Consider the following 19,824-nt stretch of genomic DNA (forward strand, 5'->3'; position numbering starts at 1 on the left):
TATTGGATATATAGGATGAGACCTATGTTATATGAGTTTCTTTTTATTTTTTAATTCATCATTGATTATTTTTATTAAAAAAGTTCTACAACCAAACAAAATACTTAATCAATAATACCTAAAAAGTTCTCTCATTAGTAGAGAGTTGGAGTATATCTATCACGTTTTCACTAATAAAATTGATTTTTATTGAATTTAAATCAATTTAATTAGATTTAATTACCAAAAAACTTAAATGTATAACAAAATTATATTGTTGTCTCTTTATTAATTTTTATTTTTATATTTTTTATTTTTCATTTTTCATATTAGTAGTTTTAATTTATTCGTGTCTGAATATTTCAATTACAGTTTAGTTAACATTTTACTTGTAAAATACTTAAGTGTCGGTTTAAATTATATTATTTGATTGAAAGAATGATTTTTTAAATAAAATTACTTTATTAAATTTTAAACATCTTTAGATATATTCTTTTTAAAAATTATTATAAAATAAATTATATATTTTTTCTAAATATTAATAATATTTTATTTAAAAAATAGAAGTGAAAATATTTTTAATATTTAAAAATTATTTTAAAAAATACATAATAATACTTCCTGGAAGAATAATAATGAAATATGCAGAAGCCACTGTAACTGGATTGAACTTGGACGGCTAGCTTCTAAACAATTTGTAGGACGATGCCTCACCACCAATAATAAATTGTTGGAACAGAGTGTCAGAGTAATCGTTTCTTTCTCGAGAGGTGCTGTTGTTTGGTCTAGTCTAGAATCTATGCAAGAACAAATTATTTTGTACACTCATCAGATTGACATTCATCTTTCGAATTGCATTAAACTAATAATATAATCTGATACATCAATATAAACTACTAATTCAGTCCTCAAAAAATATAGTCGCTGACACAAAAAACCATTAAAAGATATTATCGATAAAATAATTTTAAATAATTTAAAAATATGATAAACATAACTAATAAATATTATATCTTTTATAAGTAATAATTTTTTTATATTTTATAAATAATTTATTTATTTAATTTAAATTTTTGTGATAATATTAAAATAAATATTTAAAATATGTATAAAAAATTTTGGAATAAAATTTTATCTTTAAATTTTTTTATTAAAAAAATATATAGTCATTCATAATAATTTTTTTAAAAAAATTCACTTTTGACATAAAATTACCAAATATTAGAGATAAAAATCTCATTTTTTAATAATAATTATAAAAATTTACATCAAATTTAATCTTTAAAGTCTTGTGTTTTTCAATATTTTAGATGCTTATTTGTCGTTAGTATTTTTTGAAATTTATTTTAAGAATTTTGTAGTACTATTTTAATAGTTTACTTTATTAATATATAGCTTATGATCTCAACCATTAGATTACAACAAGGGTATGTCTTCGTGTTTAACTGTATCTTAATAATAAATAATTTTTGTTAATACTTCATGTACAAAAATTTTGTAACAAAAATCTAATTAAGTTGGCATAAGTCTGGCAAAAAATATTATTATTTTTTCTTTTTCATGTTTTTGCAGTACAAAATTTTTTTCACATAGTACAAATTTATTGGTATAATTTTTATATTTTTACATGTAACACATAAATATTTGTACATTAATTTATTCCAACAACTTGTTGGAATAAATTAATTTTGTTAACCCAAATCATCTATATTGAGTCATCAAAAATATATCATAATGCGGAAGCGTACCTGAATTCATAAATATGAATTATATGATCGGAAGAGTTTGGATCTTGTGGTTCTTTCGATCTTCTTCAACCAAAATCTTCTGTATCCCTAGGCGGCTGAATTGTGACTCTTTTGATGGGAAAAGAGCAACAAAGGTGACTTTGGTATATTGGGGACCGAAACCCTGAATGCCTATTTATATTTGAGCATGACACCCATTAAACCCTAAAACCCAAATAAAATAGTATCTAAAGTCCAAAAGATAATATATCTAAAATCCAAAAGATAATTATCTAAAGAACAAAAGATAATATCTGGTTTTATTCTCATTTAATTCCAAATCAAAAGTAATAATGACTTATTCAATTTAGCATTTATAACAATAAATTATATCACCATTATATAAGTAATTTAATTTGAAATAGCATAATTTGTTATTATAATTAATATATGTATTGCCCACAAACAAATTAGGAAATTAAAATAATTTCCTAATAATCTCCCACTTGAGCTATACATATATTCTTTCTTGATATAATCACATCTTATAAACTTTATGTGCGCATCTGAATGCTATTTCTCTCATTACTTTAACAATCTGGTTCGTCTCATACATTAGATATGGAACTACCGCAGCTTTTATCACATTAATGTCGTGACTAAACCACGACAATCACCATCCTAACATACTTAACGACATAGATCAAATTTGGATGAGTAATATGGAAATTACATGCCAAGTGATCTCATGCATGTCTATTTCTAGTTGATCCAACTTTAAAACTTTATTGAGATCAAACACAAAATAAATGTTGCAAAATGAACATTTCACATAAAATGAAATAAACCATTAATTTAATTCTGCAGAAAAAATAACTCAATCATCTGTCATAGGACATATAGCATAAAATAAACTCCCACTAAATCAAGGCATCACAAATATTGACTCCCATCCGAGCAGTGTGCTTATGAAAGACTTTTAGGTAGCGTTTGTTTTGAGGTACTGAGACAGAGACTGAGAGACTGAGACTCAGTATCGTGTTTGTTAGTTCAGAGACTGATACTAAAATTTCTATCTCTGTCTCTAAAATTTCAGTATTTTAGTACCTCCAAAACGTAGGGACACAGGGGACTGAAATTTTTAGAGATGGAGATTGAAACTTTAATAACATTTTATACCTAAAATACTTTCATTTCAATTAAATAATTCCAATTTTACCCTTTGTGCAAATTAAATTAGAATTTCATTCTTGTTTCAATTCCTGTCTCTCATTTTGCACCAAACAGAATACTGAGATTTATTTCAATCCCTGTCTCTTAGTCTCTGTCTCTCAGTCTCAGTATTTCTGTCTCTGTCTCTCCATCAAACGCTACCTTAGGGATCAATTTATTGGTTAATGAGTCTGCTAGCATATACTCTGTTCCTATATGTCCTATGGAAATCTATTTTTCTTAACATTTCTCCTTGACAACTAAGAACTTGATCTCTGTATGCTTCGATTTTGTCAAGCTCTTATTGTTGTTGGAGTATAGTACTGCTGACTTATTGTCACAAAATATCTTCAATGACCTTTCCATGTCATCTATTATACGAAATTCAGTGACAAAGTTTCGCAACCATATGCCATGAAATTGGAATCAGAGTACCTAATGATCTCCAAATTTTTTGATCTCCGATAAATAAGCATGTAATCCTTTGTTCTCTTTAAATAACGCATTACGCGTTTAATAGCTATCCAATGGTCCATGTCCAGATTGCTCAAGTATCTACCCAACACTCCCACTATAAATGATATATCAAAATGTGTGCAGACTTGAGCATACATTAAATTCCCTAGTGTTGATGCATAAGGTTTATCATGCATTGCTGTCTTCTTAAGATCATTTTGGGGCATTGCTTGAGACTAAACTTGTCTCCTTTAGCTACGGGTATGTCCATTGGTCTACAACTTTCTATGACATATCTACTTAAAATCTTTTCAATATAGTTATTTTGTGATAATCCAAGAATACCTTGAGAATGATCTCTTAGTATCTCGATTCTTAATATAAAAGAGACATCACCAAGATCTTTCATTTCAAATTTGTTCGATAGAAATTTCTTAGTTTCATGCAACAAGCATATATCGTTAATGGCAAGTAGAATGTCATCAACATATAAGACCAAAAAGATGTATTTACTCCCACTGAACTTGCGGTATACACGCTCATCTATGATATTCACCTCAAAATCGTATGAGGTAATGACTTGATGAAACTTGTGATACCATTGACGGGAAGCTTATTTGAGACCATAGATGAATTTCTTCAACTTACAAACCATAGATTTTGAATCACTTGATACAAAATTTTCTGGTTGTACCATGTACATCGTTTTATCAATGTCACCATTGAGAAACGTTGTCTTTACATCCATCTGATGTAGCTCCAAGTCAAAATGAGCCACTAGTGCCATTATGGTTCTAAAAGAGTCTTTCGATGATACTGGAGAGAAAGTCTCTTTATAGTCTATGCCCTCTTTTTTTAGTAAAGCCTTTAGCGACTAGACGAGCTTTATATTTCTCGACATTACCCTTAGAATCCCTTTTGGTTTTAAATATCCATTTACAACCAATTAGTTTCACACCTTCAGGTAATTCTACGAGATCCTAAACGTCATTGTTTTTCATAGACTTCATCTCTTCTTTCATGGCATCGATCCACTTTTCAGAGTTAGAACTTTGCATGGCTTGAAAAAAATTGATTGGGTCATTTTTTGTCAAACCAATGCCATCCTCATGTTTTTGGAGATAGACTACATATTCATCCGAAATTGTACTTCTCCTTTCTCTTATGGATCTCCTTAATGGCACTTCTTGAGGTTGTTGAGCTTGCTGTATGGGTTGGGGTTGAGGAGGATTCTCATTGTGCTCTTGTACTATAACTGTATCTTGAACAATAATAGGCACAAGGACCTGATCATTGTCAGCTACAGAATCCTCATCAAAAGCAACATTCCTAATATTTTCTTCCCTCCAAACTCAACATCCTCAAGAAATCTCACATTTTCCATTTCAAAAATAGACCTTGATACAGGATTGTAAAACTTATATCCATGTGAACGCTCAACGTAACCAACAAAGTAGCAACTAATTGTCCTTGAGTCCAATTTTCTTTCATGCGGCCTATAAGATTGCGCCTCAGTTGGACATCCCCAAATATGCAAATGCTTTATACTAGGTATTTTTTCAGTCCAAATTTCATATGGGGTTTTGTTAACTGCTTTGCTTGGCACCCTATTAAGGATGTACACTGCGGTCTTTAAGGCTTCTCCCCAGAGTGATTCAGGCAAGGAAGAATGACTAATCATACTTCTCACCATGTCCTTAAGAGTTTAGTTCCTTCGCTCTGCAACACCATTCATGCTAGGTTTGCCTGGCATTGTGTATTGCGGAATAATACCACACTTCTCTAGAAAAAGAGCAAAAGGCCTGGGACGTTGCTCACCTGAACCATCATATCTTCCGTAGTATTCACCACCACGATCAGATTTGACAGCTTTAATTTTCTTTCCAAATTGAAGTTCAACTTCAGCCTTGAAAGACTTGAAAACATCCAAGACTTTGGACTTTTCATGAATTAAATATAGATACCCGTAACGAGAGTAATCATCTATGAACGTAATAAAGTACCATTATCCATTTCAAGAGACAGTAGGGAATGGGCCACATATATCGGTATGTATCAGTTCTAAGACATCTTTAGCTCTATTGGCACCTAATTTCCTTTCGTTTGTCCTTTTTCCCTTTATGCACTCAATGCAGACTTCAAAGTCTGCCAAATTTAGGGGTCCAAGAATTCCATCCGACACGATCCTCTGAATTCTCTGTTTAGAGATGTGACCTAGGCGTTTGTGCCATAATGATGCCGAATTCTCATTTAGTTTTCGTTTTGTACTAGTTTGCAGTATTTCATTATTATAGGAATTTAAGTCAAACCTATATAGATTATCCACCAAATGACCAGAGCAAATATTATTTGAATTATAGAAGAGATTGACTTTATTGTCTCCGAACGAACAAAAATAACCTAATTTGTCCAAATGAGAAACAGAAATCAATGTTGTCAGTATATTTTTTTAGTTTGGTGAGTCAATATTTTGGGTATGTGGTACTTCAAAAATTTTTATGCTGCATACCGAAATTTCTATGCTGTGCGTATTTTGTTAGTTGAGTGTTAATATTTTAAGCAAGTCGTCTTTCAAAAATTTTATACGGTGCACCAAAATTTCAGTATTTTACATTAAAATTTATATGTTCATATTTTTTTTAATATATATACAAGAATAAGAAGATGAAGAAGACAATAAAAGAGGATGAAAAAAATTAAACTTAAAAAGAAATGAAGAGGAGAAAACACATAAAGTGAAAAAAACGTGAAGAGGAAGAAGATATTCACACATTAAAAAGCGTGGAATACACATTGGTAGAAAATTGGAGTGTGCCTAATACGTCCTCACTAATGAAATTAGTAACCTAATTGAATTTAGTTGCCAAAAAATTTTGAATGTGTAATGAGACTGTTTTTAAATAAATTTAAAAACAATATATATGCTATTATTTATTGAAGCAAATGATTATTTTAAATGTTTCATATAATTAAAAATTACATTAAAAATATTTTTTAAATGATTATTTATTTTTAATATCAATAGATACTATTATGATTTATCAAAACATATTTTATATTTTATATATGTTATATTCTTATATTTCAAAAAAGATTGAAAGTATTCTATACTTATATTTTATAATGTATAAGATGCACTCAAGCCGAAGTCGTCAATTTTAATTTGATCCAATTATATTAGTTAAATTATTAATATAGTTGAGGTCAATGCAATATAAATAGTAAATGAGAAGAAATAGAAGGAAACAAATCTTTGTAAATTAATAGTATATATCACCCAAATGAAATTATTTATTAGCATATTAAAATATTTAAAAATAATCACACGTGATGCCTTGTGCTTAATTAGATTTAGTCCTATATGGGTAATGTTAGGTAGACAAAAAAAACAGTCAGAACTTGTCTTATTTAACATAAATTAATTGTCGTAACAATTAATGAATGCTAAATAAGACAAGTTATAACTGTTTTTTTATTGATTTTTTTTCGTTACCAAACATTTCCGGTCTCATATTAGGTATTGTCTCCATGATTTCTTTAATTTTTCTCTTATTATATTCTTTTAGATTAGGAGCCCAACCCTTCTATAAACACTGCTTACGGTTTTATCATTTTCATCACATCATATCAGATATCCTATAACACAGTCTCTTACATCAAGAGATAAAAAAGAAGTCCATTATTGAAAGTTGAAACTAAAACATGAAGGGGCATATGAGGGCAATGCAATCTTTGCATGTGTTTTTGCTTATGATTATCGTTATTGTAGAAGGACAGGTTCATTCTGCTGAACCTTGTTACAATGAATGTGTAAAAGAATGTGAAGCGAATCCGTACGGGCAAGATTTCTGTCAAGAAAAATGTTGTCCTCCTCATTCTCCCTTTGAAAAATGCACCCGTAATTGTGTACATTTCTCACATGGTATACATACATCAAAGTGATGAAACTCTTAGTCATTATCATCATTATTATTATTCTAAAACTTTTATTCTTTAAGAGGATCGAATAAACATAAAATATTTACTTTCATACTCCCATAAACACTTCTACATGTATTTATACTTCTAGAAGCACTCTTGGAATACATTTGTTTACAAAATCTAATTATTGATTTTGTTGATAATATAATGATTCGATCTTGTAAATAATTTCCGTCCAATAAAATAAGATATAACTTTTTAAGGTCTAATTATGTTTTTTTATGTTACAGGTGGAGTTTATGGGAAGAGATCATGGGATCTTTGCCAGAAAAAGTGCAAGACACTGCTCAACTTGTAATAGATCATTGGTGGAATGTATTCCTCAATATGTGACTCAAATAAAATATATATTTTCCATTCAGAGCGTTAGTTATTATTATTATTATTATAGTTATCCTTATAAGCATATACTTTTTATGCCTCGATAACATCTATTCATGGAATATGTGTAAACTCTCAACTTTGAATTATATTTGCAAGCAGAAATAGTGACATGTGCAAATCAATTACCGGATTCAACTTGCCAATAAACGATACTAAGCTGGAGTATTTGTAAACAGAAGATTGGGCTATTAAATTTGTAATCAAAGAGCTATTTTTGTAATTATTAGTTGTGATCAAATTAGCATTAGTAAATAAACAATTTAATCTTGTTGGAACAAAGTTTGTTCCTTTCTCCAGAGATGCGATTCTGTTGTTTGGTCCATTGCAAGGGACATCGCTGTTTAGTCTGTATGCATGACCAAACTCTATTGGTATACTCATCGTATTGATATTTCATTATTATAAGAGAAGATAAATTATATTCATTTTTATCCCTAATATTAGACCTCATTTTAGTTTGGATTCATGTATAAAATACCCAGATACGATCAATTAAGAGTTCATATTTGTATTGTATTAAATAATTTTGTTTTCTGCATGTTTTAGAAAGGTTAAAAGTAGTGCTATATGTTTCTATTGTGTTTTGGAAGTGCTACTTACTTAGAATCTTCTTTTAATTTTTGTTTTATAAAGGTATCATTCGAAATAATTTAGGTATGAATTGAACTTTATATATTTTGTATCAGTATGAGATCAAATATACTGATGTAGTTACTATATATTTGCATTGCCGCGAGTGCATCCTGCAACCACAATATCCTAAACAAGAAAACTGAGAGTAAGAAAATTTAAAAGATGGTTAAGATTCAACAAACGTATTTATTATTTTAAATAAACACTTTCTCACAAAACCTGATTTTTCTGTGCAATTCATCATTTAATCTGTCTTTAACTAAGAAATTATCAAATTTCGTTTAGGCACTTTCATGTGAAGTTCAATTAAAATAGTAAAGACACAGCATTATTGGAGTCAATACAAACCATCCATGGCTTTATGGCACCGTGGAACTTACCTCACTGGCATAATACTTAAAAGGTCAAAGAAGTCCTCTCCTCCTTTTGTAATCGCTCACCGTCAGTGTTAGCGCATGCCTCCGGCCGTCATTTTCCAGGACTCGAAATCCAACGCTAGCTTCAATTCTTTGTTTTCTTGCCATGAATCCTGCCTGAGCTCCTTGAGCTCCACCAAACTTTTGAAGCAATGCTAAAGAGATTGGAAGCTCAAAATTGTGCAGCACATTCGACGATGTCCCTTGATCCACCGGAGCACTTGTGTCCACCAACTTCCCTGCATCAGCAGCCGCTTCCAAGGCTGCAGCAGTAGCCACCATGCCCGCTGCTCCATTGCTACCTGCACCAGCCACTACGCCATTGGCACTATCATTTCCAGCCTCAGCCTTTTCACCTGGTTTCGAAGCGTAGTAGTTCCTTGATCTAGTCCATCTCCTTGAGAACGGATCATAGCCTGCCTCCCCTGCTCTCAATCCTGTATTCACCGGCTTCAACTCGGAAGCATTCTTGAAATTCTCAAACCTGTTTTTTCTGTTCATCTCAGCCAGCCTCAGAGCCTTGGTATCCTTCACCTTTGATTTCCTGGATGCCTCTAATTCTTGCAGCCTTTTCTTGATCCTCTCCACTTCCGTTTCATCATTCTTACTTTGTGCTATTTCCATTTCCCTCCTCAGCCGGTCCTTCTCCGCCGCAACATTCAGTGGTCTTGCTGTGGCTGATTTTTTCTCCTGTAACATTTGCTTCACAGTAGCAGCTGAGTAGACAAATGTGAGGGCCTTTTGTATGGCTTGTTTTTTGTCCAAGATATCTTGTTTCGTTGGCATCCGGCCACCGCTTCGATCAACTTCCTTAATCCACTGTTTGAACTCCTCTTCAAGCGGACCAGAGTCACTAACCATAGCCATTTGCCACCTAGCAGCTGAACTTTCGTTCCCCCAAACAACATTCAAATACTTGTGCGTAATTTTGTTCTCCAATTTATAGTGTCTATCTGGTTCTGAAGCATCGACATTTTTCACCATGCAGAGCCTGTAGATAGGTCCAGTTTTTGATCTACCAATTCCAACTCTTACAAAGCAACCAACTATTAACTCCTCAAAGAAAGGCTCCATAAACCATCTTGCAAGTTTCGACCTGCGAATAGTTATTTCCTTTATATCCTGAAATGATAGCCCATCGGAACCTGCCAACGCCCTATCATCATCACTGTCACCGATTCCTCCATCACCAGTTGAACCTTCATCATCACTGTGAGACCTACTTTCACTATCACTATGGCTTGAACTGCTGAGACTTGCTGCAGTGAAAGCTTTGCGCTTTGGTGGAGTAAAATGCTGGGAGCCTGAAACTCTTGATGCCTCCCTCAATCTGCGGTGAGCTTCTGGATCTTGCTGCTTCAATCTCTTAGCACGCAATTCATTCAATGCATCATTCTTGGCTGCCCTGTCAGCAGATCTGGCTGCTGCTCGCATTCGCGACGATGACAACGGTGGAGATTGCTTTCTAGGAACTGTTATCTTTCCTTTAATATCACGCTTGGATGCTATCTTCCCCAATAAATTCTTGTCATCCTTTTTGGTGGCCCTATCTGACAAGATCATCTCTCTTTGAAGTTCAGTCATCTCAGAAAGCTTGCGTCTATCATCTTCATCCTTGTAGAGATCATCACCAATGTTGGATTCATCACTGCTTTCGCCTGGGCGATCACTGTGACCATCATCTTCTTGTTCTTCTTGACTTCCCATATCTTCCTCTCTTTCTGCTGGATCCAATCTCTTCTTCAGAGGAACTTGTGATGCAGAGGGCTTTCTGTTGCCATAATTAAGCTCATCATCAGAATCATCTTCCCTCGAATCACTCCCTCCATCCGAATAAGAACCCTCTTGCGCCCTCCTCGACGATGGCAGAGAATGTCGGCTTCTCCCTCCATTACCAGTTCTTCCTGCAGCCTCCAATAGCAAATTTTCTAAATCCGCCATAATTTCACCAATCCAACTTCAAATGTATCCTGTATACATCACAAATTGTCTTTAACACAATCTAATTCCGCAGCTTCAAACAAAATCATAGACAAGTACACACACAATAAATTTCAGTGTAGCCTTGAAAATATAAGATTGATCAGGATAACAAATCCAGTTCTCAGAAAATTGAGAAAAACGTTATAAACAAAATCAATAAGCATAAGCACAGAACTGTTCCCTGGTCTAAATTTGTAAAGCAAATTCATTTCTTTCCTACTTCCTACAACAGTCAAATCATACGCTCATCAAAAACATTCATGAGGAAGCTGCAAAATAATCAAATCCGGAAATCAAAGTCAAACCAGGGTTAGAGAGAGAGAAGCAGCAAGATCTGGGTAGGTACTGGAATCAATAATTTTCTCTTTTTTTTTTCGAATGAAGTTGATAGATCAAGAAGCTTACTAGTAAGGAAGGATGGTAGGTGAGGCGAATTTGATCCCAACCTTGGGGGTATGCAAGATGATGAAGTCAGCTCCAGAGTCAAAATTGAGGACTAGTAGCGTTGTTTGATTGATGATTGATGACAGTTAAAGGAAGATTACAAAGTTTGGGATCATGTGTTGTTACAACTATAATAATTAATAAGGAAACTTACTAGGAAGGAAAAACTATAATAATTCCATTAAAAGCAGAGAAACAGAGAAAGAGAGTAGAGATGACAAAAGCTATTGGTTATGGCATCTGACGAGGAAACTACTATAGATTCTTCTATGCCAATAAATTTACCGCATCATATTTGACTATACATTTCATATATATAAATACACTCTTTTACTTTCGTTCGGGGTTGGAAGCTTCCTCTCTAAGCGCCTCATTTCTTTTTTCTTTCTTACTTCTATCCTTTTTTTTTTTTTTTTTGGGAGTCGCATCTTAAGTGAAACTGTGAAAGAGTGCTTTTTTTAGTTTTTTTTTTTTTTTTTCCAAAATTAAGAATGAGATTCGAATCCGCGACTATGCCATTTGAGTTATAGCTCGTTGGTCAGTGCTTTTGGTCAGTGCTTTTTTAGTTTGGTTAAAGTAAAATTTGATGAAGACTAATTCTCTCTTAAAATATTTACTGCTGTATTAAATTGTAGGAAAATGATGAAAGAAAAAAAAAAAAATATATATATATATATATATAGTTAACGTATTAAAATGTGAGTAAAGCAAATGAATCTCTTTTTAATCTTCTTTTATTTTAAGAATATTAAAAGTTTCTCAAATTTGTTAACAATGAAGGCCACTGATGAGCAATAAGGCAATAACAAAATCTCTTTCTACACGAAATAGTTTGCTTTGATGAAAGTTTGTAGCCAAAAAAATTGATTACTCCATTGATGTTTCCAATTCCAATAACCGTTCTAAGTTGCTAACATTTTTTCCTTTAACTATTCTTCTGATAGCTGAATTCAGATTAGTCAACAAACAAAAGCTAAAGGATTCAACAAAATGATGTACCACGCTCCTCATAATCTGTCATTTTCTTTTTTCCCGCAAGATCTATCCATCATATTTGTATGGAAAATAACATCTGGAACCACCTCAATATTATCTGCTGGCTAATAATGATAAAAAAAAAAAACATAAAAAGGTAAAGCAAAAAATAAATTGAATAAGGAGTATATGTTTGACATAGCAAATAACACTAGCCTACCTGCCATAGTTCTAGCAGATGCCATAGCAAAAAACTCAAGATCATAACCAAGCAAAAGAGCTTCCCTGCCCATGCTCCACATGAGAGGTGTCTAAAACAATACAGACAATCAACATTCAGCAGTCACTTGAAGTAACATTTGTGTCTTTAAGCTCCAAATTAATAAAGCAGAAAATCTATTAATGATGATGATATTCAAATGAAGATTCCAAAATACCTTGATTTAGTATAGCTAACTTATGTTACAAGCAAATGAAAGAATTTTGTGCTCAAGTGATGATTAGGAAAATCACAACATTAAACTGAATGGTTAAGGGAGTTCCTTTTACAACTATGTTGCAATCCTGTGAAATTGTGTACCTTGAGAGATGCTCTAGGAGATCTTGATGGGGGCATTTTAAGGCACGACTGTATACAATTTCAGTCCTTCTCGCAACGTCGTGCCAGTTGTAGAGTTCCTTCATCTACAAGGGAAAAAAAAGAGTTACTAGTTTCTCACTGAAAGCATTAGACGAAGGCTGCTTAAAATTTTGAACTTCCATCTTACTCGATTGTGCATGACTTGCGGATCAATTTTTGGCAGCATAATTATCGCCTTTTGGATTGCACGCACCATATCAGTGGGATTAGGTTCTGCCAAAACAATCATGTCATCTGGTAATACCTATATGAATCAACATTAACCTTCAAATTACATGATGGAATTGCAAAGTTGTTGAATTGGTCTAAAAAAATAAAAAATAGAAGATAAGAAAACTTAACGCCAAACAGGTATAGAAAGAATATTTATGATACCAACCTCAGGAACACCTCCCACACGTGTGCTAACTGTTAACAATCCACAACTAGCAGCCTCCAATATCGCGATACAAAAAGCTTCGGTTAAGGAACTGTGTTCAGCAGAATTTCAAACACAGAAAACATAGCAGCCACTTAATATGATTCAAAACTGAGTTAGTAACTTAATATATAAAAGATTCAACCTCTTAAAATGACTCAATTGAACCCTTTGCTTTTAGGCAAAAATTTATGGAAGATTTTATTTTATTTTTTTTACGTCCTGTCAAATAAAGTGAATGTTGTGCAGTTAAGTACCAACAACAGCTAACATACATTTAGAAAAATATGACCAGTCATTACAACTTAAGACAGAACTATAACTTCATCAACTGAAGAACTTAAGGAAAATGGAATTTAGGAAGCTATACCTGTTTAAGAAGATATGCCCAGATATTAGAACAGAACGGACTTCCGTATGTGGTACAGCTCCCAACATTTCAATTCGATCTTGAAGAGAATGATGTTCTCTCATCTCTTCCAATAGCACACGCTTAGGTCCATCACCTCCAATAATGAAACGAACCTTCAAATGCATATATAAGTTAGGCCGTTGAAAGTCTACAACCAACTACAAATCTATAATTTCTAACTCACTGCAGCACCTGAATATATTGCTGATACATTATTTATACAGCCTCTGAATATGGAACCAATAAAACAGTAACGCTAATAGATGCCGAATCATCAATAATCACTTCAATCACTGGTGTAAACACAATGTCAGAAGGATAAAAAAATGGTGTCTTGTCAAGTCTCTGGAAGAGGGAATTTTTTTTTCTTCTTAACACTAAAGATTGTAAGAATATACTAGAAAAAAAATTACTTTTTAGCATCAATATCTATACTCTTAGAATTTATTTCAGAAATATTGAAAACATATGCTCTCTCTAATGTTGATGCTATTTGTTTGTAAAAATCAGGAGAAGAAAAATGAGCAACTATTACATCACAGGAAGCACCAAAAGGAAAAAGTAACAACCCTGTCAAAGAAGGGGGCCTTAGCTAAATAGTGGCATCAACTCCATATTAGACATAACTCTTAATCCGAATTTCCTAAACTGAGTTCTGCAAGACAGACAAATAAACAGTCTTTTTATCAACTCACATTAGGACATAGCCGGCACAGTTCTGGAATGACTTCAACAAGCAAATCCGCACCCTTCCGGTAAACTAATCGACTGATAACAACAATAACAACCTCTGATCTGCTGGGAGGTTCAAATGCTGGTTTGAACATTTCGGTGTCAACAGCATTGGGTATTACGAAAACCTTATCTGCTGACAAACCTGACCTCAAGACAGTGTTCTCCTTGCTTGTGTGGGAAACACATATAGCTTGACTCACATCTGCCAAGGTAAACTGCAACACCTTGTTCATGTGGATGCTTCCGGCATCACTAAAACCATTCAGCGAATGATCCGTAAACACAACCTTGTATCCCATGATTCTCGAATTCAGAAGGGCGTGATGAGAAAGTGTTGAAAAAGTTTGATGTCCATGAACTATAGTAATTCTCTCCCGAATAAGAATTGTTCTTATAATTGGCAGCATCCCTAACAAGGTGGGAAATGTACTTTGATTAAAGAATGGTTTCCATGGAATGTAATAGACTTTTAGACCACCAGTCATATATCTAACCCCAGAGCGGTTTCCATAGGCATGAGTTACAACCACCACCTGAATATTCATATACATGTTTTTCAGTTCAAAATATATGAAATTACACACAGAACAATCATTTCTCAGATAGGAGAGTATGTGAAACTCTTGCATGCTCTTGGAAAAAACAATTACAATCATTCATTTCATTCAAAATAATTAGAAGTTATATGAAAAATCAAGAATGGTGACTGATTACTCAATCTTCATGCGAAAATGATAGTTGATGAGAATCGTCGGATGATCATATTCACTCAACTGTTATAATAGCTTTTCAATATCTAAATGATCAGTTCCACATGAAACACCGCCACCAAGAATGATCTAATTGCTTTCGAAAACGCACATTAAATATCCTTGAAAATAATACAAGTATTTCTATCCTACTATATTCTAAGTGTTTTGCACGAGCAACAATAAGTGTATTTATTTTGCATGGTAGGCTAGCCAACTCCCACCTCCAACATTATTAAATTAGGCGTTCGTGCATACATCGGCAAGTGTCACTCAAGCATTTCTATATGAAAATCTATGCAAACGCTACCCTAAGTATAAATTGAAAGAAGTAAAGATAACATTTTTGATATAAAGGTGTAACTGGACGACCTTGTGGCCTAACTCGAGCAAGCATTGTGAGAGGTAGTAAACGTGATTCTCGACTCCACCAACGTTGGGATAGAAAAAATCCGACACCATCATGATTCGATGCCTTTGATGATCACCCATCTCAAGATTTAAGATACCACAGGAGCTGCACCACAGAAGCACGAAAAATGAAACCAAAAACGAAATGGTGAAAGAGCAGAATGGTGAATTAAATGATAAGAGGGTCAAGCCGCGAAGAAATGAAAGTGAACGGTGTACAGTCTACTACTACTACTACTGACAGTGACACGTGTCAGAATCAGCAGCAGAGAGTGAGAGAGGCAAACACGGACGCGTAACACACTGTAGTCTCTCTCCGCGTCAATCCACTCCGCATTAATATTTGGTTTACATATTGAGAGAGAGAGAGAGAACGTTGTTTAGCACTCAGATCAGAATATATAAAAATGAAATATGATGTATCAATTGATTTTATTGTATTATCCTAATAATTCATTAAATTAAATATAATGCCTAATGCAGTAATGCTGTTGAAGCCGGAATAAAAATTTCAAAATTAACACAAAAATAAAAACTTTATAGTAACGATCAAGAGAGTCAGTGATTGATTAGAATAAGAGGTGTTACGTTTCCAAGTAGAGTGTAGCGTTGACCGTTGAATTAAGCTGACTTGTTAAGAAACGAACAGAGCAGAAGAGAGAGTGTGAGCCAAAGTCATGGATGAAATCCAGCAAAAGTTCATCAAAGTTGACGGTCTCAACCTCCACATCGCTGAAATCGGAACAGGTCATAATCCACTGTGCTCACATGCATTCCGTTTTCTTATGCTTCTGATTTCTTAACCCCTTCCCCTTCTTCAAACTCTCTCCCTGGTTTCTTATTTTCAGGTCAAAACGTCGTCGTATTCCTACACGGGTTCCCTGAGATATGGTACTCGTGGCGCCACCAGATGATTGCCCTCGCCAATGCGGGTTTCAGAGCCATCGCCCCCGATTTCAGAGGCTACGGTCTCTCCGATCCCTCGCCAAACGCCACCTTCTCTCATCTTCTCACTGACCTCCTTGCAATTCTTGATTCTCTTGCTATTCCCAAGGTACACCATTTTCTCTCCTGCTTTTTTAAGTTTCATATATATAATGCATCATGATCTTAGTGCAAAGAACACTTTTCTTGATGAATATCGCAATGGAAACTTGCATAACTGAATTTTGACATTTACTTGAAGTTGAAATAACACCATTGGACTTCGATTGGAGTGTTTATCCCACTATGAAGTATGAAAGTGTAACATTTCCCTATTATATAATAACTAGGGCCTGTCAAAGCCGCAATTTTATTGGTTATTTTTCATATAACACAATAAATACAATAGAATATAGCTCTTAAGCAAATCAATGATTCACAGTCTCAAATGTGATGTTGATCTTTGATGCCTTCACTGGCTCACTCTGTTCTATTGCAATGTTATTTGCCACATAGAAGGAATAAGCTTTAATTTAATACCCTAGCTGATTTGACCATATGCTTAATTAATCTGTTGCCTAATTGATTCAACTCCTCAATCTCAATGTACCTATATAAGGTTTTTCTTGTTGGGAAAGATTTTGGAGGCCGTCCTGCATATTTGTTTTCCATTTTACACCCCGAAAGGGTACTGGGAGTTATCACATTGGGAGTTCCTTATGTTCCACCAGGCCCCTTACATTTCTCTAAGCTCCTTCCTGAAGGTTTCTACATTTTGAGATGGCAGGTAACCTCGAATTCCTTTGATTCTCATCCATAATTGCAGTCTTGCCAATGAAATAATAATAATAGTAATCATGCCTTTGTTTCTGCCTATATCAGGAACCAGGGAGGGCTGAGGCCGATTTCGGACGCTTTGATGCAAAGACTGTTGTGCGGAAGATTTACACCCTCTTTTCAAGAAGTGAAATACCAATAGCTCAAGAAAACCAGGAGATCTTGGATTTGGTTGATTCATCTACTCCTCTTCCCCCTTGGTTCACAGAGGAAGATCTTGCAACATATGGGGCCTTGTATGAGAAATCTGGATTCCAAACTGCGTTGAAGGTTCCATATAGGTGCTGCTATTATTAACCTTCATTGCTTTTTTATTTCTTTTTATTTTAGTTTTGTTCAATGAAATAGCCTATCAGATTGAGTTCTTATTCATTGTGGATTTGTTTGCATTTTGTGTCGTAGGTCCCTTGGTGAAAAAATTAACTTGCCATCAGAAGCTATAGTCAAAGTTCCAGCACTTCTGATAATGGGTGGGAAGGACTATACTCTGAAGTTTCCGGGCATTGAGGATTCGACAAAGGCTGAAAAGGCGAAAAAGCTTGTTCCGAATCAGGAGATAACATTCATCCCTGAGGGGACACATTTTGTTCAAGAACAATTCCCTGCACAAGTCAATCAGCTTATCCTTGCTTTCCTTGCCAAGCACACTTGATCTTGGGAAGTTAGTCATGAATGGTGTATGAAGAGTTTAATCTTCAAAATAATTTCAGGGCATCCTCAAAAATATTGGCATAACAATCGTGGCCCTTGTTAATGCATTAGTATTTAAAGAAAGACTTCTTGTTCAATAATATGGCTCTATAAATATTAGTACAAGTTCAAAAACTATACCCCGTGTAAAGTATTGTGATTTGGCTAATTAGAGTATCACTTTAGTTAACATTTGAATTAAATTTGATGAATTCAAAAATAATATTTTTTTATATCTTTTCATTGATTTAAAGCTATGAACATACTGCTTTGTAACAATCCTAAAGCTTACTTGTAGGTTATCAAATCAGTTTGAGCAAATCCAATTTCAAATAAGACGGCGCTAGTTGGTATAGTGAGTGTCTCATAAAATGAGTGCAACAACATTTCCTTGATAAGAAAAAATAAGAAAATAATTTCATTTAACATTGTACTATTCTCACTTTAAAATATCAATCAATTTAAAAATTTGATACATTCATAATTTAATATATTAAAATTTGCAATTAAAAACATTGAATTATCAATACATTAAGCATACTACTTGTGATAGATGTTCTAGAAGAGAGGAAGTATATAACTTCATTCTCATTTTGTGAAATTTTTAGAAGACTTGAAGTAATTATGTAATATTCGACAGTAAGTAATATGCACAAAGAAACACAAATATGAACGAAAAATAAAATCCTCTATTTCTCCACCAAACTTTTGAGTGACCCGTGCGGGAACAAACCTACTTGGTGGAGGAGGTTTCCGAGTATGAGTAGTTCTAGAGGTGAAGGAGGTGAATTTTTATTTATGGGTTTGGAATACTGCCATTTCATGATGAGTAGGATAATAAACAAAGATGGTAACATAACGATGGTGAACAGATCCACAGTGGCAAAAATAGAGAGTATTCAAGTGGTGGCAAAAACAGAAAATACTCAAATTTTTAGGAACCGCCAGAAGGTTTCTAAGCTGTTATAGAGGGTGAGAAAGAATGCTACACTCCTTTTATGTGAGGTTTTTTTTTTTTTTTTTTACAAAAGATATGAGACTCGAATCCGCAACCTCTTAATTGAGTATGGGGAGATTATGCCATTTGAACTATTACTCATTGGTTTTTATGTGAGGTTTTTAGTCTGAAATAACGGATAAGTTTTATAAAAAATTTTATTTTATTTTAGATTTTAATTTTGATGAGAGGGTATAAAGTTTTATATGATTATTTAATTATATTTTTATATCTTAAATACATTTTTAAATAATAAATTTAAAATAATTGTATAAAATTCTTTTAGTACATAGAAATTCAAATTTTTTGTTTTATTTCAAGAAGCTGTTGATGAGATCGTTTGTAACTCATATAAAGATTACATTACATGTATTTTTGTGAAGTGAAATAATATCACGGATATTTTATAGACCATGTAGTTAGTTTATTCTTCATTTATCAACGTGTATATTAATTAATCTTTTTAAGTTTAGGTTCACAACTCATAAGATATAGTTACAATTAGAGAACAGTAAAATTTATTTTTTTATTAATACTTTTAATTATTATTTTAATTTTTTTTTAAATTATACCCCGTGTAAAGTATTGTGATTTAGTTAATTAGAATATTATTTTGGTTAACATTTGAATTAAATTCGATGAATTCAAAAATAATATTTTTTATATTTTTTATTGATTTATAGCTATGAACATATTGCTTTGTGATAACCCTGCACCTTATTTATAGATTATCAATTCAGTTTGAGCAAATCCAATTTCAAATAAGACTACGCTAGTTATTACAGTGAACGCAACAAATATTTATATTTTTTTAATAAAAA

The 19,824-nt window shown here is 33.1% G+C and overlaps 3 protein-coding genes across 4 annotated transcripts; 1 reads left to right on the plus strand and 2 right to left on the minus strand.

Annotated features, from left to right (window-relative positions):
* Positions 1 to 8,538: 8,538 nt before the first annotated feature.
* Positions 8,539 to 11,641, minus strand: LOC112733459 (protein RTF1 homolog). 2 transcript variants are annotated; one of them, XM_025782411.3, is made up of 2 exons: positions 11,177 to 11,641; positions 8,539 to 10,758 (listed from the first exon to the last, which is right to left on the minus strand). In XM_025782411.3, exon 2 carries the CDS (start codon positions 10,727 to 10,729, stop codon positions 8,777 to 8,779), a length of 1,953 nt encoding a protein of 650 aa, XP_025638196.1. In that variant the 5' UTR covers positions 10,730 to 10,758; positions 11,177 to 11,641; the 3' UTR covers positions 8,539 to 8,776. The 2 variants fall into 2 exon arrangements, with proteins under 2 accessions (XP_025638196.1, XP_025638197.1); XM_025782412.3 differs by having other exon boundaries at positions 11,077 to 11,202.
* A 405-nt stretch (positions 11,642 to 12,046) lies between these two features.
* LOC112733460 (phosphatidylinositol N-acetylglucosaminyltransferase subunit A) lies at positions 12,047 to 15,761 on the minus strand. The gene is made up of 8 exons (XM_025782414.3): positions 15,517 to 15,761; positions 14,356 to 14,928; positions 13,619 to 13,773; positions 13,210 to 13,300; positions 12,958 to 13,074; positions 12,771 to 12,874; positions 12,411 to 12,501; positions 12,047 to 12,315 (listed from the first exon to the last, which is right to left on the minus strand). The coding sequence occupies exons 1-8, from the start codon at positions 15,634 to 15,636 to the stop codon at positions 12,223 to 12,225; spliced, it is 1,344 nt and encodes a 447-aa protein (XP_025638199.1). The 5' UTR covers positions 15,637 to 15,761; the 3' UTR covers positions 12,047 to 12,222.
* Positions 15,762 to 15,920: 159 nt separating this feature from the next.
* Positions 15,921 to 18,236, plus strand: LOC112733461 (epoxide hydrolase 2). Its single transcript, XM_025782415.2, has 5 exons — positions 15,921 to 16,302; positions 16,404 to 16,609; positions 17,099 to 17,266; positions 17,362 to 17,597; positions 17,719 to 18,236. The coding sequence occupies exons 1-5, from the start codon at positions 16,233 to 16,235 to the stop codon at positions 17,966 to 17,968; spliced, it is 930 nt and encodes a 309-aa protein (XP_025638200.1). The 5' UTR covers positions 15,921 to 16,232; the 3' UTR covers positions 17,969 to 18,236.
* Positions 18,237 to 19,824: the final 1,588 nt, after the last annotated feature.

Source organism: Arachis hypogaea, chromosome 13 (assembly GCF_003086295.3).
Source record: "Arachis hypogaea cultivar Tifrunner chromosome 13, arahy.Tifrunner.gnm2.J5K5, whole genome shotgun sequence".
Lineage (NCBI taxonomy): Eukaryota > Viridiplantae > Streptophyta > Magnoliopsida > Fabales > Fabaceae > Arachis > Arachis hypogaea.

Coding starts and splice junctions, on each gene's coding strand:
- LOC112733459 (XM_025782411.3), bottom strand. CDS start 10,729: ATGGCGGATTTAGAAAATTTGCTATTGGAGGCTGCAGGAAGAACTGGT.
- LOC112733460 (XM_025782414.3), bottom strand. CDS start 15,636: ATGGGTGATCATCAAAGGCATCGAATCATGATGGTGTCGGATTTTTTC. Junction 14,929..15,516: donor TGCTCGAGTTAGGCCACAAG/GTCGTCCAGTTA, acceptor ATGAATATTCAG/GTGGTGGTTGTAACTCATGC. Junction 13,075..13,209: donor GTGTGGGAGGTGTTCCTGAG/GTTGGTATCATA, acceptor TGATTCATATAG/GTATTACCAGATGACATGAT.
- LOC112733461 (XM_025782415.2), top strand. CDS start 16,233: ATGGATGAAATCCAGCAAAAGTTCATCAAAGTTGACGGTCTCAACCTC. Junction 16,303..16,403: donor CATCGCTGAAATCGGAACAG/GTCATAATCCAC, acceptor TCTTATTTTCAG/GTCAAAACGTCGTCGTATTC. Junction 17,598..17,718: donor GCGTTGAAGGTTCCATATAG/GTGCTGCTATTA, acceptor TTTGTGTCGTAG/GTCCCTTGGTGAAAAAATTA.